Raw genomic sequence first — 26,171 nt, 5'->3', positions numbered from 1 at the left:
CTCTTCTCCACTTCCATTTCAGTGTAACCCTTTGACCAAACAAAAGTTTGGTCAACCCATGAAATCCCTACTGAATCTAACACTTTCCTCTTCCTGTTAAATCTGCCTTCCCAGTTCTGCTTTTCCTCTCTTTTTGGACCTGTAAAATAATCCCCTAGCCTCCTTCACAATGCCCTGACTTCCATGCACTGCACAGAAAAACTCCAGCCAGCCTGTGCCAAACTGCAAGGGGAGAAAGAATACCACAGACAGGATGTGATAGGAAGTTAAACGATTAAGTGTGATTTTTTACTGTAACAGCTGCCCTGAAAGCCAGCCAGCCAGCCCCTTTCGTTATCCTAACCTGCAGCACACCCAAAAAGAAAGGAGACCCCTTTTTCAATCTTGCATCTCCAATCAGTTTTACAAACCCAGCTTGGGTCACTACAAATCCAGAGGGGAGATTCAAGGAGAAGTAGTCTTTTTGTAACAACAGAGAAATGGAAATGTTGTAGGTCAGCTCCTTTGTAAACTTCTCTCATCTGCACAGCTGGTCTTGGAAAGCATCTTTGGTGCCCATGTGCCCACACCTCAACTGGTGGAAACATTCAGATGCAAAACCCAAGACAATAGTTTGGAGCTTTATGAAGACTGAGCTTGAGTTCAGCTTTTGCTATCCCAGATTTCATACCCTCGAACACCTTACATTCTGGTTTTCCTTTGTTCAAACTTATCTCCAGATGATCACAATACCCTCAGCTTTAACACATTGCTCAGTCTTTCCTCATCTATGCTTGAGATGAAACCCTGGTCAGTTCCCACTACTCACCACCTACAAACACACTTCACTTACCCTAGCATGAGCCCACCAACACATCTCCTACAGCCAAGACAACCTTCACCTCTTTGCACAGGCACCTAACCAGAAAGCTAGAAGCTCTTCAGTGGAGGCACCTCATGGAAGGGAGGTGGTCTCATCACAAAGGTGATATGAGATCCAGCCAACTCTCTTCACACACACACTTTCAAACAACAGTGAAGAGGTAATAATTATTACTACATAATTGACACTAAACCCTTCCCATATCCACATGCAGACAAAAGTGAAGCAGGGCAGCAGCTGGGAAACAAATCCCTGTGAGAAGTGCACAGCCCTGGAAGTCACAGGAAGTGTTGTGCCTGGGTCTTCTTCTCCCTCCCCTGCACTGCATTTTTTTCTCTCCTTTTCTATGTGATAATAAAAGGGCTCCATCTCCCCTGTCTGCTGCTCTCCATTTGTGGGCATTGCCAAAGAGCAGAGATCTGTGTGTCTCAGAGCAGCTATCATATCACAAAGGATCCAAAGCTAGCAAAAAAAAGGGGGCTAAAAATAGCCTGCGGCAGCACACTATATATGGAAGGAAAAGCAAAACAGCCCAAATGGAGTGCAAGGTCTGGGTACTGGGGGATGGGACATCCCAGCCAGGGCTCTGTCCTTTATTCTGCTTGGGAGAGAAAACATGTAGACTTGGGGGCTATAGGATAATGAGCAAGAAACTGGCACTCATTGTGCATGTTCTCCCAAGTGGAGTCTCCTCAGGAAATTGTGAAGGAAAACACTCCTTGTTGAAAGCAGGGTCAATATTCACTTTCTAAGGGACCTGGCTAACAGGCTAAGAAAAGAAAGGTGAACTTTGAAAGCTTGTACCAGGGAAGACTACTGGTAACTGCTTTAGCCCACTGTGCAAGGAATGGGCAGGGTGAAGAACATGAGACTGCACAGGAAAATCTCTCTGGGTAGGTGCACATCACAGAGAGGCTGTGGAAAGGGATTTATCAGAGACTATATACTATATATAAATGTGTGCAGAGAAGAATAGGGCAGTCAGAGGGCAGGGAAGGATGTGTGGATGAAGAAACCTATCTGCATGTCCAGAGCAGCTTCTGACACCCATCTCCTGACCGTGCAACTCCTGAACAGGTTTCCAAGCTGTACCAGAGAGGGAAGCACCCAAGGCAAGACTGAGCAGCGACTCCTTAGTCCCTTGTGGCCAAGAGGTGGCTCAGAAAAAGGAAAAGGGATGCCAGACATACATGTTCTCTACCTTGCCTCAAAGCATGAGGATTGGACAGCATGGACCAAGCCTCTGCAGACTCCTGCCTGATGCACAAGCCTAACACTGACCTTGGAAGGGGGCAAAGGTGGCAGAGATTTGGCAGTAGGCTACAGGAGGTGCAAGTGGAGCACATGGAGAGCAGGGAACTCCTGTAAAGCAGTTTCTGTGTTTACACACCAGGATTCCAGGAAGCAGGAACCCTTCTCAGTCCCACATAACTAGGATCACTTTCCTCACTGATCAAGAAAGCCCATCTAGATGTAGGATATGGTCATCTCTGTAGTTCCTGCTTTTTACCCAAGTTTCTGGCTGATAAAAGAAGTGTGAGTTCAATTTTAAATGCTGCTGTACAGTGCCAGCTCCATATCCTCCCTGTCCTCAGAGGAAGCTATGGGAACCTTCAAAATCAGTATCACAGGTTCCTATGATGACCTCCCTGAAGCCACATTAACTGGGAGGGCAGTTATATTCCTCTCCTTTCATCCATCCTTTGATGCCTCCTGCTACACCCCACCTCCTAGGAAAACCCATCCTTTTGGTATAGGCAGTTCTGTATCTCACTGGAATAAACTTAGCTTGCACCCAGTAACACCAGGTCTGAAAGGACTTGGTGAAAAATAGCTTAAAATCCATTTTCTGGAACACTGACAGAAAAGAGAGAAGAGGAAAAGAACTTTGTCCTTTCCAAAGCAAGTGATGTTTCACTTTGTGCTTTCCAGGGAAACACTGCAACCCACATTTACACCAGAGCTCTTGAAACAGATGCTCAAACCCTGGCAGCCTGTCTGTTTGCAAGTCAAATCCCATGTGGCTGTATATGTAAACTGGACCTCGTGTGTGCCATTACCTGCCTTAAACATAAATGAGTCTTCAGCCCCCCATGAACGTGTCTCCATTTTTGCATAATCCTCTGACAATACAGCCCTACAAAGGCATTTCACTGAGAACTCCTAGCCCGGCGACAACCCTCAGTTCCTTTTCATTTTCCTCAGTTTGGTAACATATTTTTTACATTTAAGTTCCCCTCTTTTTAGTTTTCATAGCAAATATAAGATGCAAATGGGGGTGGGGGGAGAATTAAAACAAACTAAAAACAGAGTCCAGGCACAATCACCTTGTGTCTGGGAACGACAAGGGCTTTCCTATCAAAAGAAACTGAAGGTCACACTTTTCCTCATTGATCTTGCAATGTTTGTTAATTACTCTGTCACTGATGTGGCGAAGGATAATTAAACAGCTCTGTTTATATCTTATATGCATAATTATGTGCGCTGCCACTGAACTCGTGAAGACGAGAGAATGTGCCTCTCCAGAAGGGGAACGGACAGACGGAGATGAGTTTCGGCTGCATTATTAACAGGAGGAGGAAAACAGGCGCGCACACAAAAGGAGGAAAGTTTGATGGATTCACCAAGTGCTGAGATCAGGGGAGGGGTGCATGCAGGTGGAGCAGATTAGGGGGAGATCTTTCAATTATAGATCGAGCCCAGCTGAGTGACAAATCGGGGGAGGGAGCTGCTCTGCCCTAATGGAGAGAATTCAATTTACCCGGAGCTTTTACCGAGGCTTAGCACTTATATAGCCCCCAAAATCAATCCGTGGGGAAGCTGGGTTTCAAAAAGTGAGGAAGAAATGAATCTGGGGCTTTTCCCAACATCTCTTGTTGAATTCAGGTTCTGAGTGAACCACAGAAACAATGTAGAAACTATCTGAAAATTACAAAAGCGCACTCAGCCTAGAGAAAAACAAACACCTTACAACAGCACACAGCATCCTGGGCTGAAGAGGGAAGGGATATACAAGTTTGGAACTGGCAGTTTTCCCCAGCTTAAGCCTGAGTTCAGGGTTTGCTGCCCCACTGGCAGCAGTGGAGGGCAGGTCCCCATAACTGCCTCACGAATTTAATGCAATGCCACGGTAAGAAGCAACCGTCCAGCCCCTCTGGCTGGGTTGAGGGGGCACACAGCAGCAAAAAAGGCACAGAATACGTTACACATTGCGGGGGGGGGGGGTGACTCTCTTACGAGCTCTTATTACTCACCCTGCAAGAAGCATGGCAGGCCAGCCAGGCACAGCAGACCAAGACAGGCTGTGCTGGGGCAGCAGCTCACCCCAAACTTCTGAGGGCACCGCGGCCGAGACCCCGGGAAGCGGCGAGCAGCGGCTGGGCTTGCCAAGTCCCGCGCAGGACACGCAGCCAACTCCGGCCTTACCCCAGCTCGGCTCAGCCTCCCTGCGTTGGGTCCCTTCGCGCCAGTTCCCTCAGAACCCCCGGCGGCCGTGGGCCGGACGGAACCGGCTTCCGGCTGCCCAGGTGCGGCCGCACGTGCTGGCGGCACTGGCCCGGCCCAGCCCTGCGGGACCCCACAGGGCCAGCCCCTCGCTGCCGCCCCTTCTCGTAGCCCCGCGGGAGCCAGGGGAAGGGGCAGCCCTCCACCTCTGTGGGCAGCCGGGCTGCAAGTGGGCACCGAGCTGAACAGTACGATGAGTTATGTGTCTTCCCCCTCCGCCGCAGGGCTCCCGTGGTCAGCTCCGATCTCGGCGTTCATTACCCACAAGGACACTCTGCCTTTTTTTTTTTTCCCCCTCTCATGTGAAAATCCATGAACAGGAAACCTGCACACACCACAGCTATCTCCATCTGCATGGTGTGAAGGAGTGTATGTGGGTAAATCTATTCTATCATGGGGTCTCTGGTGCAGAAAGAGCCATCCAGCCACATCCACCCTCACAAACACCCCTCTTGGGAAGGAGAGGCTGAAGCAGAGGCAAACTCAGCATGGTCCCCAGAACAAAATGCCAGAACTCTGCAAGAGGACTGGGGCTTCCAACCCTCTCTTTGCCTGCCAGATGCAGACAGTACCTGGCATGGACACGCAGCAACGCTTTGTCTGCCCCACAGAAAATACTGAAGCTGAGGTGGCAGGGGCAGAGGGCTTACCTGAGGTTGTTCCTGCCCCCAGCTTGGAGCCTGTTTCACCACTGGAGGACCGGTAGGCGTCATCTTTCGAGGCTGTCCCATCTGAATCCCTGTCATCCAAGAAGTTGCCATCCTGCGAGGCCCTCAGAGCATCCGCTTCATCCCCGTTATCTTCCTCATCACTGCAGCCCTTGGGCTGCACCATGTACACCCCTTCAGGGGGCACCTCTGCGCTCTCAGCACCTTTACATTCCTTGCCTTCTGCTCGCCCCAGCAAGGGCTCCTCGTTGTATTCCCCGTTCACCCACTTCTCAATCACCTCCCTCCTTTTGTCCTCCTCGATCTTCTGGACGCGGCTGAGTCCATCTGAGAACTCTGTCCCCAGCTCCTTGGTCCCAGGCTGAGGCAGGTCCTTGTTGCTGCTGTCCCGCTGTGGGCCCTTGTCCACTCGCGCTTGTTCAGCTCCCCCGTGGTCGAAGACGACCTGGCGGCTCAGCTTGGCACAGATTGCATTTAGCTTCAGGCCACCTTTGCGCTTGGCAGCCATTGTGGGTTTTCCTGAGGCTGCGTCAGTGCATATAGTTTTTTCAGCTGGAAAGAGAGAGGGGAAAAAGGAAAGGAAAGGCATTAGTGAGATCAGACAATTTGAACCCAAACAGTAAATGGCTGATCCCAACCCAGCAGACCCTCAGGCATGGGCAGTGTCATCCTCTGAAAGGCGGGACTGCCATCTGTTTCCTACGCTCTAAAGTGGAAGCCCATCCAGGAGAACCCAGTGAGAGGCATGCTTTGAACGTGCTGGTACCAAAGAATGCTGCTGACCTCAAGAAAGAAGCACATATGTATGCTGGGACTGAGCTGAATTCAAAAGGCCCCAAACATCTCAGGCAGGTGACTGTGGTACGGAGCAGCCTTTGCCCCTGGCTCAGACAGGATGTGAAGTCTGTTAAAAGCGTGACTTGCTCTCTCCTTCAGACCACCTGCTTTTAGGTCCCCAGCTCCATCCCAGATGGGATTGCTGCCAAAACCACACCAGTCAGCAACTGCACCCAAGCACCAGTAGCAGGGAGGAAGATCCTCCCAAGCTTTTAACCCTAGGGACAGTTTACACACAGTCTCAGAGAAGAGAACCAGTATGCACCAGAAAGAACCAATACAGAGGACAGAAGCCCTGGCAAGAGTGTATGCTAGAGCACCAGACCGGTGTGTGGCAGAAAATGGCCTTTGGTTGTTATCAGTTATCAGGCCCCTTCGCCTGCTTGCTCGCTCTCTGTTGCACACACAGGAAATTCTGCTCTCACACTTCCCAGCACAATCAGCTAATTAGTGTGGGTTTGTTATTTTAATGTAGTTTATTCATATATGACAGCTAGTAAAGGAGGGGTAAGAGAAAGAGGGGGAAGAAAAGAAGAAGGTAAGGTCTTAACTTCAAGGTCACAGAGAATCTTGAACTAAATGGTCCCTATCAGAGTCACTTGCATAATTATTGCACCAACAATTAAGAAGATTCAATCACAAATAAAAGCAAAAGCCTGATTCTAAAGCAGCTGCTTTGTCTTATTTCCATCTTTATTTGCAACGTCTCCAAGAGATGCACAGACTAAGCAGGGCTGCAGGTCCCAGGGCAAGAAGTGCACATGGCATGGCTCTTCCTCCAGTATGCCATGCCCAGGCACACCCTACTCTGCATCCCAGGGCTCAGGAAGAGCACCCACTAAAACACTTGCCAGACTCCCATGCCACTGGAGTTATTACTGTGGGAACATTGCTGGAGGTCCCTCCAAAACCTACTCTTGGACTTTATGTAATGCTGAAAGAGGGGCTCATCACATGGAGGGCAAACAGAAACCATCTGCAGACCTTGCATGGTGGGAATGGGTTTCTCCACTGCACAGGAGTCCCTTGTGGCAGCTCAGCCCACACCTCCCTGTCACCAGCACAGAGGTGCTGCTCCACAGAAGCACAGTGAGATTAATCAGACCCCCTACAATGCATCCAGAAGCCATCGTGACAGCCCCTAATCCCGTAACATGACAGCCCAATACAAACAGACTGAAACTTTAGACCTGCTGTCCAAGAGCCAGAGAGTGGCTGCTTAGTGTAAACTCCTGACAGCTTCTGACACGCTTCCCTGTCAAGGACTGCAAGAAAAATAACACACTGACAAATAGATCAGCCCCCAACACAAAGGGAGGCAAACGCACTCCCACCCCTCTATCACCAACACCTATGTGCAGTCATGCTTTCAGGAAGCGAAAGCACACGTTGCCCCCAAACACATCTCTCCCCACCTAGAAATGAGAGCTGTTGAGGAGCTGTGTGTGCTGGCATGCTCTGTGCACGTACGGGTTAAAAAGTCCCATCTCCCCAAAATACATTCCTGTGCAGCTCCCCACGCCTCTCCCTTTCACACATTCCCCCAGTCCTCACGCATGCAGATGGGCACAGGCAGACGCCCATGAAGCTGCAAGAAGTCTCTGTCTGCTGGCACCTTCCCTTCCCATCACATTCCCACTCTATTTAGGGTAGAAAGTGGAGGCCGATCCTATGCGCAACTGGTACCACAGAGGGAATCTCAGGAGGCTGCTGCGAGCTCCAACTGGAGCCTGGCCAGGACACCTACAGCTCCCGCCCGTATGCTCGGGCGAGGGGCCAGCGGAGCCTTGATGGCTGCAGGTGGTTTGGACGGCGCCTCCCGCGCACTGCGGTGCCTGCCCGGGGCTGGGGCACTGGGTCAGCACTGAATCACCGCTCCGCTCTCCCAAAGGGACACTGCCTGGTGATTCCCTGGCCACGTTCTCACCATACCCAGCCCTGCTTAACTGGTGAGATCAGCACTGCTCGCAGCTGGAGATAACTGGGAGGCAGACACGCGGCAGCCCAAACCCTCGCTGCCCTCCCCCTCTCTGCAGCGAGGGCAGGTCCCATTATTCTGGTCTGGAGGTGAGCAGCCAAGTGCGTGCACCAGCCGGCAAATGAATATATAAATATTTATTCAAAGGAAGAGAGGAACAGACGTTCCCGAGCTTGCACTTGCCGCGTACGCAGCAACTCCAGGGAGCCTGCAACTTGTCTTCCATTCCTGTTCCTGCCTCTTTCCATCTCACACACTCTGACTTTGCCCCTCTGCCTCCCCAGCTTCTGTCCCGCAGCTCCTGCCCTTGCCCTCTGCATCATCCTGTCCCTTCTCCTTGTGTCTGGGACTTTTTTGTGAGCACAGCAATATTGTGCTTCAAGATTTTGAGAATCTTTTCCTAAAGTTTAAGTTAAAAATAAAGCAAGCTTTGCAAATGCACCTTTCCCAGATTTGCAAAACTAACCCTCCCAGAGACCTTTCCAAGGTGGGATTTGCTCTGTACTACCAGAACTCTTACGTATCTCCATTTCACCAATGCACATTTGGTTGCAGAAGATCAGAACTCCCAGCTGCTTCTGCCAACCTTGCAACCTGAACACATGGTTTTATCTTTCCATTGCCTTATTTCCTTGCCTAGGGAACAGGAGGGACATCAGCCCTTTCAACATTTCTGTTGCCCTCTTTTAGCCTCCCAATTTCAAAAGCAGAAGGAAACCCCTTCTTACAAAGAAATATTGAAGATGGCCATCTGGCCAAATGGGACCAGAGCATCCAGGTTTTGTTCACTCAGGCAGAGGAATGGAGCATTGAGATGCTGAATGAAGGACCCTCAATCTGCCCAAGGTCAGGACTGGCAGGACTGGCTCCCTCCCGCCAGGCTGAGCTCCCCACCCCAAATCACCCCACGTCTCCATCGCACTGTTTAAAGATTCCAGGCTAAGTAAACATCCCCCTTCATTTTCTCTGTCTAAATAGAAATGTTTTGATTTCACATCAATCTGAGGAAGCCGTTTATAACCTGAGCCTGTCACACGGACTTTTCATCTCTGCCCAGGACAAACTCTCCCACATGCTCTATTTACACTGAGCACTTCCTCTGAAAACAATGCCACTGGGAGTTTACTCCACTTGCCCCCTCCCCACACCCTGCCAGGAGACATCATCTCCCTCCGCTCTGCACCCAGCCCCGTGGCATCTTGAGAGCAAACCTGCCTTTGCAGGAAAGCTATGGCTTGCTGCAACCAGGCCTGGCAAAGAGGAGGACAAAACAAGCCCAGGTTGCTTCCCCTACCATCTTGCTTCCCCCCAGTCCTCACATGCTGCCAGAACCCTGTGTACAGCCCCAGGCTCTCTCCCTACACAGTCCCCAAAGGAACACTTTCTCACCCATAAACTCCATGGTGGGTGCTGCCAAGGTGACCGTGGCTCAGCTCTGCCTCCCCCAAAGGAGGACAAGGGCTGCGGGGGTGCACCATGTGTGGGAATGGAGGGCTTTGCAGCCTGGGCATCGCAGGGCATCGCAGCTGAGGAGTAAACAGTGCTGCAAAGTGCAAATCTGGTTTGGCACGGTGAGGAAAATCTGGCTTTGGCTTGGGGTCAATGAAGTTTAATGGCCACAGAAGCATTGGGTTGAAAGTTGGACTTGATGATCTTAGAGGTCTTTTTCAACCAAAACAATTCTATGATCCAATGAAATGCACCCCAGTAAAGGGGACAAAGGGGGTGAAAAAGGGATGCATGGAAGCTGGAAGAACAAGCTGGCATGGGTAGAGGAGATGGGGCCCTGTGTGTGTGACAGGAGCTTAGTGGTGTGGGAAGAGCAGTGGGTGCAGGGAGGACCCTGTGGGATAAGGCCTGGGCTGAGGAGGGGCAGGAGAAAAGGGGCAGGAGGGCCCTGCTGTGGGGAGAGGGGTGCTGGCTGGGGAGGGACAGCACGCTGTCACTTCAGAGGGCCGGGTACATCGAACAGATGGAGCTTTCATATTCCTATTGAAGAGTTTTAAGCCCAGCTGAGCAGCTCCGTTCAAGAGGGAGGTCCCAGTGCCAGCTTTCCAGGAGCTGCAAGCTCTCATTCAATTAATTATTAACAGCATTATTTGGGGCGGGGAGGGGGAGGGAAGGAGGGCCGACATGCTGCACAGTCCTTTTTTAACCACTGTGGTACAAGCTTGACTGGAGCGACTCAGTCTGCCCAGGAGCCCCAAACAGGGAGGGCAGCACAGCTTGCTGGGGTGGGGTGAGGATGATACATATGGGAGCTTCTTCACACTTGAGCTGTGGTCCCTAAGATGGAGCCAAACCTTCACAGCAGAAGGCCACGGGAGCATTTGGAACATGCTTCCCCCGAGCAGGGCCCTGGCAGTGCCCAGTTACATGCCAGGAGGAGGCAGGGAAGGCAGCCAAATGCTCAGGCCCTTCCAGAAAACATTTCCCCTCCCCTGGTGCATTATCCCAGGCAGGGCCAGGGCAAGGGCAGCAAGAGCCCAGGCATGGCCCACAATGTGTGAGAGTGGATTTAGTGTGTGTATTTTCCTCTCTTCAGTTTATCAATAAAACATTTTATTGCTTTTAGCCCAGGAAATGACCTTGGATTAGCGGATGCTGTCTCTTCTGGCTGACCTTGGGGAGTTCACAGAGGCTCTTTAACAACCTCCTCTGCCCTGCAAGCATGGATCCTGCTTGTGTGTGTCTGCGTGAAGCCGGGGAAAGCCCTTGGTGTGAAAGTCGGACCTGACAGGCTCCAGCTCAGCACTGGGCAGAGAGAAGGAGAATCAAAGACGTGGGAGGAGAAACGAAGTGAGCAGCCAGCTCAGGAAACGCTGCCAGCTACACTCCCTGCTTTCCGAGAGCTGTGAGGGCTCTCCCCACACAGCCCCATCCACATACCGTGGAGGAAAAGCTGGGGACTCTGCTCTGGTCCCCATGGCCACTGCCTGTGCAGTCTAGCCTGCCCACAGTTGGCACTGCATGACGTTCTCCTGTCTGCCACACTGCCAACTCCAGCCATGCAAGAGGACACTTTTCTCCCTATTTCCAGCCCCTCGAGCCTGGTTCAACCCTGGCCAAAAGGGGCAGAGACCAGTACCGATTCCCTTCAGTGAGTCTGTCCTGTTTCCTTTTGCTCAGCCTTCTCAGCTGTAGTGTTAAGCTGCCATTCCCTAGTTACAGTGAGGAACAGTGTACAGAAGCTAGCACTGGGCAGTGAAGGACAGAAGACATCCTGAGAGGAGGGGGAAGCAACAGCACTCTGGAGGCGCTGGTGCCCTGCACTAGGACTCTGTTGGGCAGCTCAGTTACTCCTTTTTCCCACCCAGCTACTAGGCTGCTGAGCCAGGGTTTCTCCAGAACAGCTCACGAACACAGGGAGACCGCGTTTGCCCAAATTAGCCACATCACCTTGGAACGGTGTGGATTTTCAGTGCAGAAGTGCAATTAGGGGGGAAGGCATGGGAAAAGAGAAACCAAAAGGTGTTTTCCTCCTCAGGGAGACCGAAACTAGAAGCAAAGAGGGTTAGTGCTGAGCTCTAAGAGTAAGGTTCCTGCACTCTGCAGGGCAAAGCCTGCAAGGCTGCTACAGCAAACAGCCCATCCCATCAGGCAGTCCTTGCAGTCCTCTCCCACTAACACAAGCCTCCCTTTCCCTCATGTCCTGCCGTGTCCCCTAGTACCAGGCATAGAAGGTCACCATCCCCTCCTGCAAATACCCCCAACTCTTCTTGTGTTGCATGGAGAGGCACCACAGCCATGCAGGCTTTGCCCTGGCACAAAAGTCCCCTCCCCAGAGCACGCTCCCAGCCCCCAGGTGCCCATTTTCTCCAGTCGCATCCTCCTGAAGAGCGAGCCCTAAAGTGTTAACGGCGATTGGTGAAATGGCACAGCAGATTGCTACAATAAATAATTTACTGATATTTATAAATATTCAAATCAGCAGGCTTCAGAAATTGAAAGGGGGGGGGCTGAGCTGACGGGGAGGAGGGGTGCTTAGGGAGGGGAAGGGGGGGCTGACATTAATTCCCAAGCTCTCCAAATTCATTTGAGAACAGTTTCTCATCTCAAACAAATATTAAATCTTTTGGTGCCAAGCCTCCAAAATAAAGTATCAAATAGAAAGTCACAACCCCCTTGGTGGCCAGTGCCTTGTCTGCCATGATGCTGGGTGCCTGTGGCTCTGTCCTCTCGGACAAGCAGCTGCTGAGGGAATGACAGCAGGCGGCACTGGCAGTCCCTGTGCGAGAGCAGATGCCCACCCAGCCACCTGTAACTCAGCCACCACTAACCATCACCCGAGACAGGAATTCCCATTACTACCACCCGCAAGACCCTGCCTTGGTCTTTCAGTGGATTTTCTAAATCCCATTGGGAAGAAAAGGCTGAACATGGGAGCAACGAAGGGTGGAGTCAGGACTCCCAACACCACCCTGGGAACATGGTCAGGGCTCTTGAGTTTCACTCCTTGCTCTGGAGAGGAATTTGGGTTTGGTGATTTAAGTTGGGGGTTAAAAGCCAGGGGTGCTGGCTTCTAGCCTGGCTTACGATCATGGTGTAACTATCAGCCTCCCCAGCTCTCTGTGCCTTGCTTTTCCCATTCGGAGGAGCAAGGAGAGTGATTACCCACTCAGCAGGCTGAACCCAGCCGTGTTTACTCAGTGCTTTGAGATCTCTGTATCAGCACTCTGTCACTGTGCTGGATTGTTACTAACTGAGCTTTTCCACCTCTGAGCATCCTTCTGACCCCTTAGATGGCCAAGGGAGATGATCCTGTGTCCTCCCCTAGACCAACCCATTGGCAACATGAGGCTCTAGCATGGGGTGAATTTCCCCTAGATGAGTAATGGCTTTTCTAATGCACGGGCAGGCTGTCAGCTTCCCTACTCCCAGTGTTTTATGGGTTTAACTGAACGGCTCTGAACTCCCTAGTAAGAAATAAAGTTATCCCTCAGCGTCCCTTCTAAACATTTCACTCAGTGCAAACGGTGTTTAAGAAAAATGAGGACATATTTCTTCTTAAGGATGCAGTATCCCCCTTCAGAGGCCTAATTTATGCCATATATCACTGGCCAGGGAGAGAAAGGCAGTGCAGACCTCACACTAGGAGTGAGCTGGCCCTAGCACAGCCGCTCCTGCTGCAATGGTGCAATGGGCTGCAACTCAAAGTCCTCCAGAGTCCGCAGATTCCGCACTGGAGAGCAGAGCCTGGCTGGCAGGCAGCAGAGCAGGACGGGCACCTGCGAACGCTCAGCACTGCGCTCCTCAGCTGCCGCATCAGCCCTCTCCCAATGCAGAGACCTCCTCACTTGCCTCACGCAGCCCCTGGAGCCTGCCCCCTCACCCTCCCCTGCTCAGTCCCACTCGGGGCCCTTCTGCCCTGCACGGCTGAACCGTGACAGCCTCTGCTCCGGCCCCACTGCCTTGCACCCGCTGGTCTCCACTGCGACACTGCCTTCTCACCTGCCACTGACCTGTGTTGCTGCCGCTCCACCAGCTCTTCAGAGGCATTTGGCACAGCTGGTGGGGAAAGTGGTTCAACTGCAAGCAAGGACAGGACTAATCCTTCTTCACAGCTCTTTAGTAACGCACGTCTGAACCTTTTCCTGAGCAGATCTCAAAAATGATCCTAAATGTGCTTTGATCTTGTCTACCCCCAGCCTCCTTACTCTGAGAGCTGCTCTGCTGCTCACCCTTGAGTGATGAGGTAAAGTTTCTTGCCTCTATTCTTCTCTTTGCCCTGCTCTGCAGTCACCTACCTTGAACCTCCAGGACAGGAAATAAGCCCCTCTCTCTGCATTCAAGTAACACAGGGAACTTCCAGAATTAACAAAAGGAGCAGAGGGGAAACACAAGGGGAATATGTAAGTAAGGTCAGTATGAGCTCTGGTTTTGCCTGCTTTGATGCTGGGCAAGTAACATCATGCAGGGCCCCAACTGCCCTTAACCTGCTCTTCAGATGGTCAGCCATCTGAGCGAAGGTTTCCTGCCTAGCTTAGTGGGCCCAGCACGTTGTTTGCAATTTTAGGTTCTACTGCAGTTCAAGGAACAGCAGGGGAAAGTTATCAGTTCAGGACAGTTTGATGCTCAGAAGTCCCTTGCGTCCTACAGCAAACTTTCTAATTCATCTGTCAATGCAGGATCTTTGATGAGACTTTTCAACAGCTTCCTCTTCTTGGTCTCATGAAATCCTGCTCTCAGAGCTCCAACCTAACACAGTGAGCAGAGGGTCTCACTGCTCCCAGGCTGAGAGAGGCTCCTCAGGCATCTTCTGTCTTCATTCTTTCTTTCAGATAACATAAAGCTAAGAGGACTGGGTTTTTTGATCCAGTTTCTCCTACTTGCCTTATTTATTTATTTATTTATTTATTACTAATTTTTCAGTCCAGTTAAAAGGTTTACTATCCAGATGAGCCTAAGTGGCCTCACTCAGCCTAAGTAACTCCATAAATCAAGCAGAACTGCTAACATCTACATCACAATCCTGCCATCAATCTCCCCACAGGTTGTGAAGAAAACCAAGGGGAAAGATACAGAAGGGAGAGTGAAGAGTAATAGCTCATCATCATCAGGTCCCTGCAGGCTGGCTGTGTGGCCCTTGGAAAACTCTCTATGAAGCCAGACAGGTTGTCAGGGCAACTAAATGCAAACATGGTGCCTAACTTCACCTCACCATACATACAGCACACTCTGGGTCCTGTGCCAGGAGGACACGATGGACACAGAGTGAGGGAGGGAAGGGATGGTGGAAGGTAAAGATGGCTGGGAAGGCCTCCGGATCAGGTCCAGGCAGCCCAGAAGGGAGCCAGCTCCCAAGGAGTGAAGCAGAGGCCACAACACGAGCCTCTTCGAAACGCTGCTGAGACACCTTTGTAAATGCTGAGATGGGGCAGGAGGTGCAATGAAACATCGAGGTGTAGACAAGGAAACCAGATGTAGCTACAAGTACCTGAAGCTGGGGAAATAAAAAGGACCCGGGAGACATGACAGGTCCCTTGAAGTACACAGATTCGAAGGGAATTGCTTAAAGTTTCATCAGTCCCTCTTGGTGACTGTCTTTAATGAGTTACTTTAGAGAGAATCCAAACCCACCATGACCCAAGTGAATGGGAAGGCCGGGCTCAGGCCATTCCTAACCCACCTCAGGAGTTAAGTGAGCCACCTCCTAAAAAAGGGTCCCTCCAAGCCCTGTGGGTAGTTGGAAGGCAGTTTAAGAGCAATTTGCAATCCCTTTCAGCACTATTAAGCTCAGACCCAACAAAGAATGCAGACTCCTAATTAATTGCAGTGGGAAGTCAGTAGCTAAATGGGAGATGGGAGCCTGAATGCTTGTTGCATCACTAAGAAACACAGGGGCAGAAAATGTCCATTATTGTGGTCTTTCAAGGTCCTGCAAAGTAATTCAGTGGGTTAGCCCACATGAGGTGAGACCTCAGCTGTAAACTAGGGCATCTGAGCCTTCCTGCTTGTCTTACATCCTCCCCACAGCCTGGACCTCTGACTGAGCTGTGTGTGAGCAGGTAACTGCTCTGGGTTTGGTCTGCAAAGGAGGCACTCAGAGCCCTGTGAGGTTTTAGTAATCCCTAGGTAGGACTGGGAGTCTTGTGAACTCGCAGAGCAGGCACCCATCACACACAGCACTGTTTCTTCAGGGGCTCCTGAATTCCCAGAGATGCTTAGCTCCTGCAAATGCTGTGCAACATGGGTAGGAGGAACACTTGTCCATCCTGTTCACGTGGAAAAGGCTCACGGTTTGGCCAGAGGATACCCAAGCTCTGTTGTGAAAGCAGAGGGTCATCCCTGAGCTTGTTAGCTCAGCAGTCCTATCACAGTGGCATGGGAGAGAAACCTTACCAGCTGGGCTGGGTGGGCACTCACCCCACACCTAACTAATCCTCTGGCTTGCCTTTTGCTGCTCCTTCTTCTGGTCATTAGGGCTCATCTTCTTATCTCCCGTCCTCGTGAGCCCATCCATGCACCAGTGCTATCCGTGCTTGCAAGCACCCATCAGTGGGACACACACGTGTAGACAAACGTGGCCACGATCACATGCAGAGGCAGAGCCAGCACACAACCACACACAGCCACATGTCTGTGTGCCCATGAACACAGACCACATGCTAAGGCACACCGGCGGCCAGGTACCTGTGACTGCACAAGTGGCACATCCAGCACACAGCCCAGCGCACACCCAGTACACAGCCCAGCACGCAGCCCAGCACAGCTTGCAACACCGTGGCTGCGCCTCCCTGGGGTGCAGACCCCATGCACCGAGCTCTGCTCAGCCCCGGCACAGGCGGGGAGCACCCACAGCCAGGCAGCCCAGCAGAAGCCACGCATGCAGCCGCGGGCAGGCAGCCACCCGAGCAGGCAGAGCACCCCGCATGCACTCACTCACTCTCACACTCACACGCTTTCAGCACAAGCCACATGCCAGGAGCGGTTTATTCTGCAGCTTGGAGTTGGAAGACTGGGCTCACAGCTGGACCCTGCAGAGACTTGGCAGCAGGGACAGACACGCTCCCCATCCCACCACAGAGCCCCTCTTTACCCCCAGCCCATCTGCACCTCACACCTTAAGGCAAAAAGAGCACCGGTGAGTGTCTCACTGGAGCTGGCGTCCCAGCGGAGTGTGTGTGCCAGGCAGGGGATCTCTCCCTCTCCCTCTCTCTCTCTTCCACTCGCATCTTTTCATGAACTCTATTTCTCTTTCCTTTCTGAAAACAACTGAGCTGTAAATACTGTTTAACCTTCTTCCCCCCTTCCCCCCTCCCCTCCGCACTATAAAAACACAAATATGCCATAACTCAGCTGGCTCAGCCGCCGCGCCTCCAACATGCCCTGCTCCAGGCCTCTCAGGAAGGTCATAACAAACGACTTTCCGATTCAGTGCTCCTGAAATAATTTTGTGTATTAAAACCTGAATCTGCACTTTCTGGACCGAAAGCCTCTCTTAATTATGGCAAGCGTCCTTGGGATGGACAGTGATCCTTCACTACAGCACCGCTAACCAACCGGAGAGGCAGCCGGCTCCGGCTCCCCACCACCACCTCCTCCCGCTGCCCCCTCCCACCGCCACCCAACCCACGGCCCCCCCTTGCTCCCTCGCCCCCCCGCCTTCCCTTTGCCCAATCTGTTTTCAAAGTGTGTCTGTCCTTTATTAAATTGTTTTCTTTTCCACATTATCAGTTGCCATGGAGACCTCATCTCTCGGATTATTTGAATTTCATTATATCTATTGATTTGGGAGCATTTCATCTTTTTTATTGTTTTTCTGTCAATTTTCAAAACGAATAACCATCTAATTTGCGTCAGTGCTGATTATGTTTGTCCCTCAATAGAGGTCGGCAGCTGCGTCGGGGAAACAAATCAATGGGAAACCATCATAAACCTCCCCAGTACAATCTCCAGGATATGTGGGTGACATTCCACGCCTGCGAGAAACACTCATCATATCCAATCTTCTTTCTTTCTTTGCTTTTTTCCTTCTCCCCTTTTTTGCTTTTTTTTTTTTTTTTTTTTTTAGTTTGGTTTTTTTGTGTGGGGTTTTTTTTCTTTTCTTTTCCTTTTTTTTCCCCCCCTCCTTTTTCCTCTTTACATTTCTTTCCCCCTGGTAGCTGGCTCTGCTGGTCAGCGGCAGGGCACGTTTAAAACTGTATTTATTTTGCACGCAGAGATGCACGGGTTTGGACGCATCACATTTTCAGACAGGGAGGGGAGAAGCGTGAGAAGAGGGCAAGGTTTGTTGGTTGTTGGGGTTTGTTTTTTTTGGGTAAGAAAGAAGGGAAGAAAAAGAATGACAAGGGAAAGAAAAAAAAAAAAGGGGGGGGGGAAAGTGGATCGGGATTGCAAATTGCTTACTATGTTTTTTTTTTAAATAATTTATGCAATTTTAAGCATTTATGTATAAATTTTTTAATAAGCCACCCTGGAGCAAAATAGCCATTAACATCCCGACGTCCTTCTGTCCAATGGGCTCGTGTGCAGGATCAATTTCCGAGAGTACTTTCCCTTTTTTTTATGACATGATAAAATGCTTTTAAAGCAACTTACACAAATATGGAAATTTTTTTCCCCTCCTCTTTTTTTTTTTATAACAGCCTCCACTTATATTCACCAGGGAGAATGAGCAAGAGTGAGTGTGTGTGTGTGAGAGTGTGTGTGTGTGTGTGTGTGTGCTGGGGAGGGCAGTTGGCAGAAGGATAGACCCAGCCCTAACTGGAACGGACCTGCCTGTCCTTCTAACAAGGGCATAAACTTTCATTAGCGATGCACACAGTCAAAGGCAATTTAGGGAAACGCACTGTACAGAAAAGGAAAACCTCAGCGTTTTTTATACAGCGGCTCCTTGGCTCTGTCCAGGGGGCTCTATCCTTGAGCTCAGCTTGTGCTCTCCAACCAAAGTGACCCCACCAGCCATGGGGGAGCCAGGCTGGGGCTGAGGGGAAGAACTGGGGTTGCTCTCAGGGATGCTGGTGCCCAGCACTGCCAGGCTCAGCCCCTTGCCTTGGCTGCGCCAGCAGCCCACATGCCCCACAGCCGGTGCAGAGAAGCCAGTCAATATTAATGTCTTGCTGGAACCCATCGTGTCCTACAAGAGGCCCAGAGGTATCTGTTGCTCTGCCCACCGCAGAGCTTCATCCCTCCAATGGGCTAGTCCTCCCCAAAGGTCTCTATTTTGGGTTTCCACTCACTGTCAAGTAGCTTGCAGTCACTTGATGCCCTTTTGGGGCATTACTTAGAAGCTGGCTCTGCCCAGACCAGACAGATGTGTCGCTGCTGCTCCTGTTTCCACAGGGTATATAGGCTAGTTATTTTTGCAGCTGGGACATGTTCAGTCTCACACAGGAACCTGGAAAATGCCATTCCTAAAGGGCCAGCTTCTGCCACTGGCCCCATGAGCAGGCACAGCTGGAGTGGGGACACAGCTGGAGTGAGAGCAGGCCAGCACAAGGGGCTTACCAGGGTCTGAAAGTCATGACCACAAGCTGGAAATGGAATAAAACTGTTTCTTCACCTAACAGCTCCCCTGGCCCTTGGTCTTCGGGGGTTGAAGCTTACGCACCCCAAGCCAGCCAGACATCACACATGCATGGGAAATCCCTGTGCACATTCCTATTGCTTGCTTCAACATCAAGTCTTGACACTGTTTTTTCTGCAAGGGCAGATTTCTTTACCTTTGTATACCATATACTTCCAGCTCTGTGAATTTCACCCCAGTGACAGCAGGCTTGCATGCTAAGGTACCTTATGCAGCCCCTGCACCCTCCTGACTGTGCCCAACCCCGGTGCAGGCTCCTTGCAGCTGCCCAATGCTGGCACAGGGCTGAGCACAAACCTGCTCTGTGTGCAATGTTTATGAGTATTTGAACTAAAGCAGAGGTTAATAAATAAATAAATAAATACATTCAAGGGGCAGCCAACGCTCAGCTGGAAAAACACAAAGTGCCGAGAACAGCAAACCCAATCAATAACAATCACAGCCCCAGCAGTGGGCGAGGAAAGCGTGAACTGTTTTGGCCTGCTCCCTGCATGCTCACCCACTTGGGAGAACACAGAGGTCCCAGAGGACCACGATTTCATCCCCTCTGCTTCACCCTCACCAAAAAGCTTGACAGGGTTTTAGCCCCCCAAAGGCTCCTGTTTTGGTCAGGAGCTCAGCAAAGAGGAGAGAGGGTCTCTGCACAGAGGAACAGGACTCCTGGCAACAAGCTGGTGCCTGAGGAAGGCTCTTGATACTATGAAAGGTTTTCCTGACCCCTTCTCCCCTCCAAAGTTTCGCCCTTTGTGTCATCCTTCCCCTCTCAGTTGCCAGTCTCAGCCTTAGTGTGCTCTTCCTCTCCTCTCTTTGTTCCTCAAGTTCCCAACACCATCCCAGCCTCCCCCTCATCAGCATCTCCTGCCAAACCTCCTGTGACGCAGTCCATACCCTCCGTACCCTCTTCACACCTCTCCTTCCTTGGCCCCTGTGGGCTACTGCTCACAGCCAGCAGAGAAAGCTCTGATGCTCAGGTGACCAGCACTGCCATGGACGAGAGACCAACATGAAACCTGCCAGGGAAAAGCTGGGAGCTCTCCCTTCTCCTGGTCTTGCGTCACTCCTCACTCAGACTTAGCAGATTTTGGGGATTTCACTGTAGCAGCAGAGAGGTCAGCAGGAGGTGAAGGTTTTCAGATCACATACATCACTCTATATGGTCTTGTCTATAGTGAGTGCTAAATATAGCCAAGCCAAACCTGGAGGTGACTTCAGTGCTGATGCAGGGACATCAGCCACTGCACAGGCACCCACCATTACCTCAACGTAACACAGGTATCAACATCTAAAGTCCAGAATTGAGGATGGCTGCAAACCCTCTGTCCTCCCACTGCTGAGAGGATGAGCCAGCTTGTCCCTCTCTCCCCTTCCCTCTCTCAGGTGTCCAAAATGGTTCCTCCTTCTAAGTGGCAACCAGTCAGAATCAGGCAGCATTTTCTAGCTTCAAGGTCCATTTTGCTGGGCCCTCTTATCTGTGGTGTGCCAGCATCTGTTTCAGCATAGCTACTCAAAAAACTTAAAGAGTAGAAGAAGCGCTGAATAGAAGGGGAAAGTCTCTTGTGTGGGTCAGAATAATTAGACTGAGCTCAAATTGGCTTTAGGCATCTGCTGCTGCCTCTGAGCAAAATCAAGCCATGCTGCTTCCATCAGCATCTCTCTGCTCACCCCACAGAAGAGAGGGGACCACATTCTGCCTTGCGTAGGGCATCTCTGGGAACAAGACTTGCTTCAACAGAAGCCATAAAGCCTCCTCATCGAGCTATCATTAAAGCCAAGAGAAAAGAGGCCAGACAGAGAGATTGAGATGAGCTGTTTCCCCAACAAACTTGCTTCCCTTTTTCATTCGCTCCTTTCTTTTTTTCCCCCCCTTTAACTGTCATTAAAATAACAAGTTTCTGTTACAGTCTAAACATTCCCACATTGTATAAAGGGTTATGTTACACCAGAGTCACTGCCGGGCCCAGTGTTTGCACAGAAACCTCACTGCAGGTCCCCCCTCCTGACGAAGTGACTTATTAAAGTTTAAACAGTAATTAACAGAACAATAAAAATAAAGGGATGTTTGGGGAGTCGTAGTGCACACAGGGTTTTTGGCAGTGCCAGCACTTTTCAGTGCCCTGCGCTGGCAGAAACAGCGGCTGCAAAACCAGTGGGAGAGCTGGTGTGCTGGAAGCCAGGCTGGGGCCGAGGTGTGACCCCAGCCCCAGCATCACGGTGTGGGAGCAGCAGGCAGCAGGACACGAGGGGAAGGCGACAGGGGAAAGGATGCCAAAGGGTCACTTGGCAGGAGGCTGAGTCTGATTTGGTGCATGCTACCAGCCCTGGTGCTCAGTCTGTGCCAGACAGCACCAAGAGCCTCAGCTGCCTGTTCTCTGATTCTGCTGAGATGGCCTGGAGGAGCCCACAAAATACAAGTTTGGGGAGTTTGGTCTCTGACCAGGGCTTTGGGGAAGTAGCAATCACAGCATCCACCCCTGAGAAACCTGCAAGAGGGACAGCTTCTACAAGAGACCCCTAGACTCCTTGTTTGGTAGCTTTGAAACCAGACAGAAGACATCTTGTAGTGACTGATCCTACCCTGGTCCTGTGCAGGTGTGGGGAGCTCTGAGCTGCAGATCCAACAGCGTAAAAGTACTTTTGGGGTCATTCCCTCCCGAAATGCAATCAGAGCCAGGGCCACAGTGACAAACACTAGAGCCTAACTCACTACATAGACCACAACCTCCTCACTCCCACCAGAGCAGAACTCTTCCACGCTGCGTGGAGCTGGCTAATCAGGGCTGCCTTTAGAGGAGCAAACCTGCTTTTCTTCTGCTCTGTTCCCATCCCAGCTGCCTGCCTTGCCCAGGATGAGCTCTAGAGCATGTGGGTAGAGTTTAAGCTTAGGTTGTCAGCCCTCCCTGTTACCCAACATGCAGCAATGCAGAAAGATCTCATCTGAAGATATTTTTGGTGCCTATTGTAACTATTCTCAAATGTTTGCCTCAGTAGCTCACAGTGCTAGTTGGCTCTAGCCCTGACGTGTGACTCAGTACACACAGCATTGTGCAGTCCCATGTTTGCTAAATCTCTTCCAGTACAACTGCTCAGTTTGCAAATAAAAAGACAGCTCTGTAAGGGTGTATCTCCTGTGCAGAGTGAACTCAGGGAGTGCTGCCTTCAGCCCTCTCCCACGAAGTTCTCCCCTAAGTCTGGTACCTTGCACCCTGGGCTGGACAGCCCTGCCAGGGAGCAGCATGGCTCTCACCTGGACTGGGGAGCTGCCTGACTGCAGTGAGACCATCCAGCACCAGCTGCTCCCAGTCTGCCCACAGCTTCCCTTCCCTCCACTGCTGGGGTACAGGATAAGGAAAATTGTCCCACACTCTGCTGCTGCTGGAGCCTGCAGCAGCTCTGTGAACAAAAAATATTGCACCAGCATCTCACTGCTCAAGTGAGGACACTCGGACCCAGTGTGCCTGCTCAGACCTCCAGCAGACTAACCTGCCAGCTCACAGTCATCCACCAGTCCTGCAAATTCATTCCACCATGACAACCTACTCCAAATGCCACAGACCTGGCTTGAGAGCAGGCCAGGAAGTTGAGATTCCTCCTCTTCAGTTCCCTCATTAGTAAGGAGGCCTCTGTCTTCTGCTTTTTCAGTGGTGAACTAAACAGCATGTTTCTGCAGCTGCTATATTGGCACTGCAGGGCAAAGGCACATTTCAAGCCCCTCAAAGTCAACAGGTCCCATTCTGCTTCCAACTCCCTGATCAGCTGAGCTGCTGGCTCTGGCCTTTTCTTTCCCACAATGCTGCAAGCCAACTGGCTGTGCAGAATGGAAGCCAGAATCCTGTGCTGGAGCAAGATGTTGTGTGAGGGCCAGCAGCTCCCCAGCCTGAACTGCCCCCTCAGGAAAGGGTCTCTGCCATGTCTCACTCCTGGAGATCCCTGTGTACATTCCCAAGGTTTCTCTGAAGTGACATGACCTGAGCTGTCTGTCTACTGAAGGACTCTCCTGCTCCACAGACTGAGGATGAGCAGCTCATCTCCAGTCCTGAGCACAAAATTAACATGTCAAGTATTCCAGACACACTCAGCCCAGTGTCTCAGCTCTCCTCTTCCAGACCCACCAGGCTTGATCCCATTTCAACTACTCTCAATGCTAATGTCACTCTGCTAAGCTCAGAATGATATTCTCAGCTGACACCATGTCAGTGGCAGAAGAACTGAGCCTATGGCTTTCCTCTGCCACTCACATCAAACTGAGAGAAAAAGACATGCCGCCCAAATCTAAACTTTTCATCCCATTCACCCAACTACAAGGATGTTTCCCAGCTCCTGGCTGTGATGGAGTGAGGGCCTCCAGACTCATCTCTAGCGCCACTGGCAGTGCTTGAGATGGGAGATGTGTTGAACAGGTACAAGTAGGTGCAAACAGAACAAGAGAAGGTGTCCCCAGGTCAGCACTCACATGCATTTTCCTCGGCCATGTCTGAGGAGACTTGGAGTCAGAACAGAGCACAGATTTGCATGGGGGTCTCAAACACTTTCACAATGCAGAAAGACTGTCCTGGGCACTTCCTTTTCCAACACGTCGTTCAGGATGCCTCTACAGCAATGCCAGTAACTGCCTGTAGGGAATGTTATGTTAGAAAATTATCTAGTGCACTCTTAATCATCTGGTCTTGCAATTTACAGAAGGAAACAGGAGCAGCCAGCACAGTATGACCCTTCTTCCAGCCACCACTGACTTTAGATACCATTATCAGTGGTAGCCTGGTCCACATCCCAGAACCGAGGCCCTCTTTTGGCTAACAGGCCATGGAATTACTTAGACTGTTCTTGATGTTACATTCTGTTAGATTTGTAATTAACACAGAAGCTCAGCAGTGCCACATACTGCAGTGCCTGTATTTTGCTGAATACAGAGCAGACTGGGTGCTTAGAAGCACTTGGTCTTCATCTAATTCAGCTTCTGGTAGTTTTATGGGAAGCCAACACCTCAAAGCAGAGCTGTCCCCCCAAAAAAGAAAGGGTTGGATGTCAGAGATTTTAATCAGTGTATATGTGAAACATGGTATGGGAACCAGCACTCTAAAATCAGGTCTCACTTCCTTTTTTTGGAAAGGACTTTTAAACAAAAGAAAAGAACCTGCCAGCACACCAAGCATTCAGTGCTATCTTCCATCAGGGAAGCCTAATTATACCCATTACACTGATGAGGAAGCACTGGCACAAAGCTGTGCCTTTGCATGGCTACAGATACAAAGTGAATCAGTGGCAAAGCTGGAAATAAACTCAGGAGTCACGGTGATGAGCTCATCACCCACCTCAGCATAGCTGCAAATGGCTGGACATGGACTTGACCATGGCTTACCCACCCTCCACCTATCTTCTGAACAGTGTAAAAGTTTCAATCCCAGTGCTGAGATGGCTTGAGGTGCTCTGGGACACTCAGGGAACTGGTCACATAAGCAGGCCCATGAGGACCAGTCACTCAGCTCACTGCACTGGAAACAGACTGGTGGGCTGCAGACACCCAAGAGCCAGAGCATCAGGTCTGCACCACCAAGGTACCTCACAACCACACAGACCACGGCGGGGACAAATCATCTGCTCCTCCTTCTGAAGCAGCTTAATCACCTTCCCTCCATGTGGATCCTCGCAGCAAGGTCCAGCCTGATCCATCTCTGTATTAATGATCCCCTAGCATGTAAAGCCCTGAGATTTTCCTTGGCACCAGGGGCCAGCACTTGCCCTGCACTCACCCTGCCAGGTGCTGTGTGCTCGGGTCTAAGAAAGGCTGCAGAATCCCTTGGGATTGAGAGTCGTTACATAAACAATACAATAGGATCATGGGCTGTAATTGTGAATGCACCCGAGGTCCTGCCACCGAGTTCTGCCTCTGCCAAGGCCTCCAAATGGAGACCCAAACAAAACAAACAAAAGCCCCAAATCTGTCAGCACTTAATCAACAATAATAAATAAAAACCCTAAGAGCCAACCTAGCCAGACAGATGTGAGGCACCAGGGCAGCTCTGAGGAAAACACTGACCCTACACACAGAATCACAGAATAGTGGGGGTTGGAAGGGACCTCTGGAGATCCAACCAACTTGCTAATTGCAGGTATGCCTAGAGCAGGTTGCACAAGGAGGATCTGAAAGTCTCCAGAGAAGGAGACTTCACAACCTCTATGGACAGCCTGCTCCAGGACTCCAGCACCCTCACAGTAAGGAAGTTTCTCCACCAGTTCAAGTGAAACCTCCTGTGTTCTAGATTGTACCTGCTGCCCCTTGTCCTATCTCTGGCCACCACTGAAAAGAGCTCAGCCCCATTGTCATGACCCTGTTGTTACTTATATGCATTGAGAAGATCCCCTCTCTGCTCTTTCCCAGACCCTACTCACCGTACTCCTTCACCAGGTTTTCAGTATATTGGGCTCAGGGTTGGGTCCAGAGGGCAGAACCTGGATCTCTGTCCAGACTGTGCACCCCCAGTAAGATATATGAAAGCTGCAGCCCTCCTGTGTCCTGGACCAGGCCCATCTCTTAAGATACCACTCACCTACACCACCCCAAGCCTAGCTCCTTCTTACTGCAGGATCTCTCCAAGTGCTGAAGGCAAAAAGAAGCAGATGGAGCTGAGCAGGGGAATTCAGATAGATCTGAGTCCAGAGAAGCCTCTCCCCAGCATCACCATAGCCTTGACTCAGTCCCCAACCTGTTCCATGCAAGCTGAGCTCCCAGCAGGACACCAGGAGAGCTGCTTGGCAGAGCCATGGGCTGAAACAAAGGGCCTAATTTAAGTATTTTTCTAACTCTGTACTTGTGACAGTGGGTTTAGCAGTTGCCAGCCATCTGGAATAAAGAATTACAGCCACCTTCCCTAATCCTATATTGCCTAAACCCTAAAGCTGGTTATGGTGCAAGGATGAGGCAGCAGGTTGGGAGGAGGCAATGATGGGAAGGTGGGGGGGTGGAGAAGGCACTGCAGGAAAATTCTCAAACTTATTTCTTTCTCCTGTGAGGTTCTGGGTGGTCCCAGACGTGTCAGAAGTATTTTTGCTTGGAATCATGAGAAGCCAGAATGAGGAAAAAGAGGGGGGAGAAGGGAGACAAGGAGTCCTCCGTGACCACACAGTCGCACACACCACACACACACACGCTCTCCACACGCACACAGAGGCTTACTGGTCCGCGCAGGGCTGTCAGGTAAATTAGATCTGAAAGCTGACAATTTCTGACCATATTTCCTTGATTATTTCAAACAAATGCACACCAGCCGCTGTAAGGAGATTAAAGTGACATAAACG

General features: G+C 50.9%; 1 protein-coding gene across 3 annotated transcripts in view; it reads right to left on the bottom strand.

Moving 5' to 3' along the window:
- The window catches only part of CASZ1 (castor zinc finger 1), an 88,473-nt gene that overhangs the window by 40,926 nt on the left and 21,376 nt on the right, over positions 1–26,171 (bottom strand). For 2 of the 3 annotated variants that reach the window (XM_054175726.1, XM_054175728.1), the window contains exon 2: positions 5,017–5,586. In XM_054175726.1, the coding sequence (XP_054031701.1) occupies positions 5,017–5,586 (570 nt within the window). Of the gene's footprint in view, positions 1–5,016; positions 5,587–23,328; positions 23,444–26,171 lie in introns of those variants that run through there. The other variant, XM_054175727.1, reaches the window with a different exon arrangement.

This window comes from Dryobates pubescens, chromosome 33 (assembly GCF_014839835.1).
Source record: "Dryobates pubescens isolate bDryPub1 chromosome 33, bDryPub1.pri, whole genome shotgun sequence".
In the NCBI taxonomy this organism is placed as follows: domain Eukaryota; kingdom Metazoa; phylum Chordata; class Aves; order Piciformes; family Picidae; genus Dryobates; species Dryobates pubescens.
This window is presented reverse-complemented; position numbering and strand designations above follow the sequence as displayed.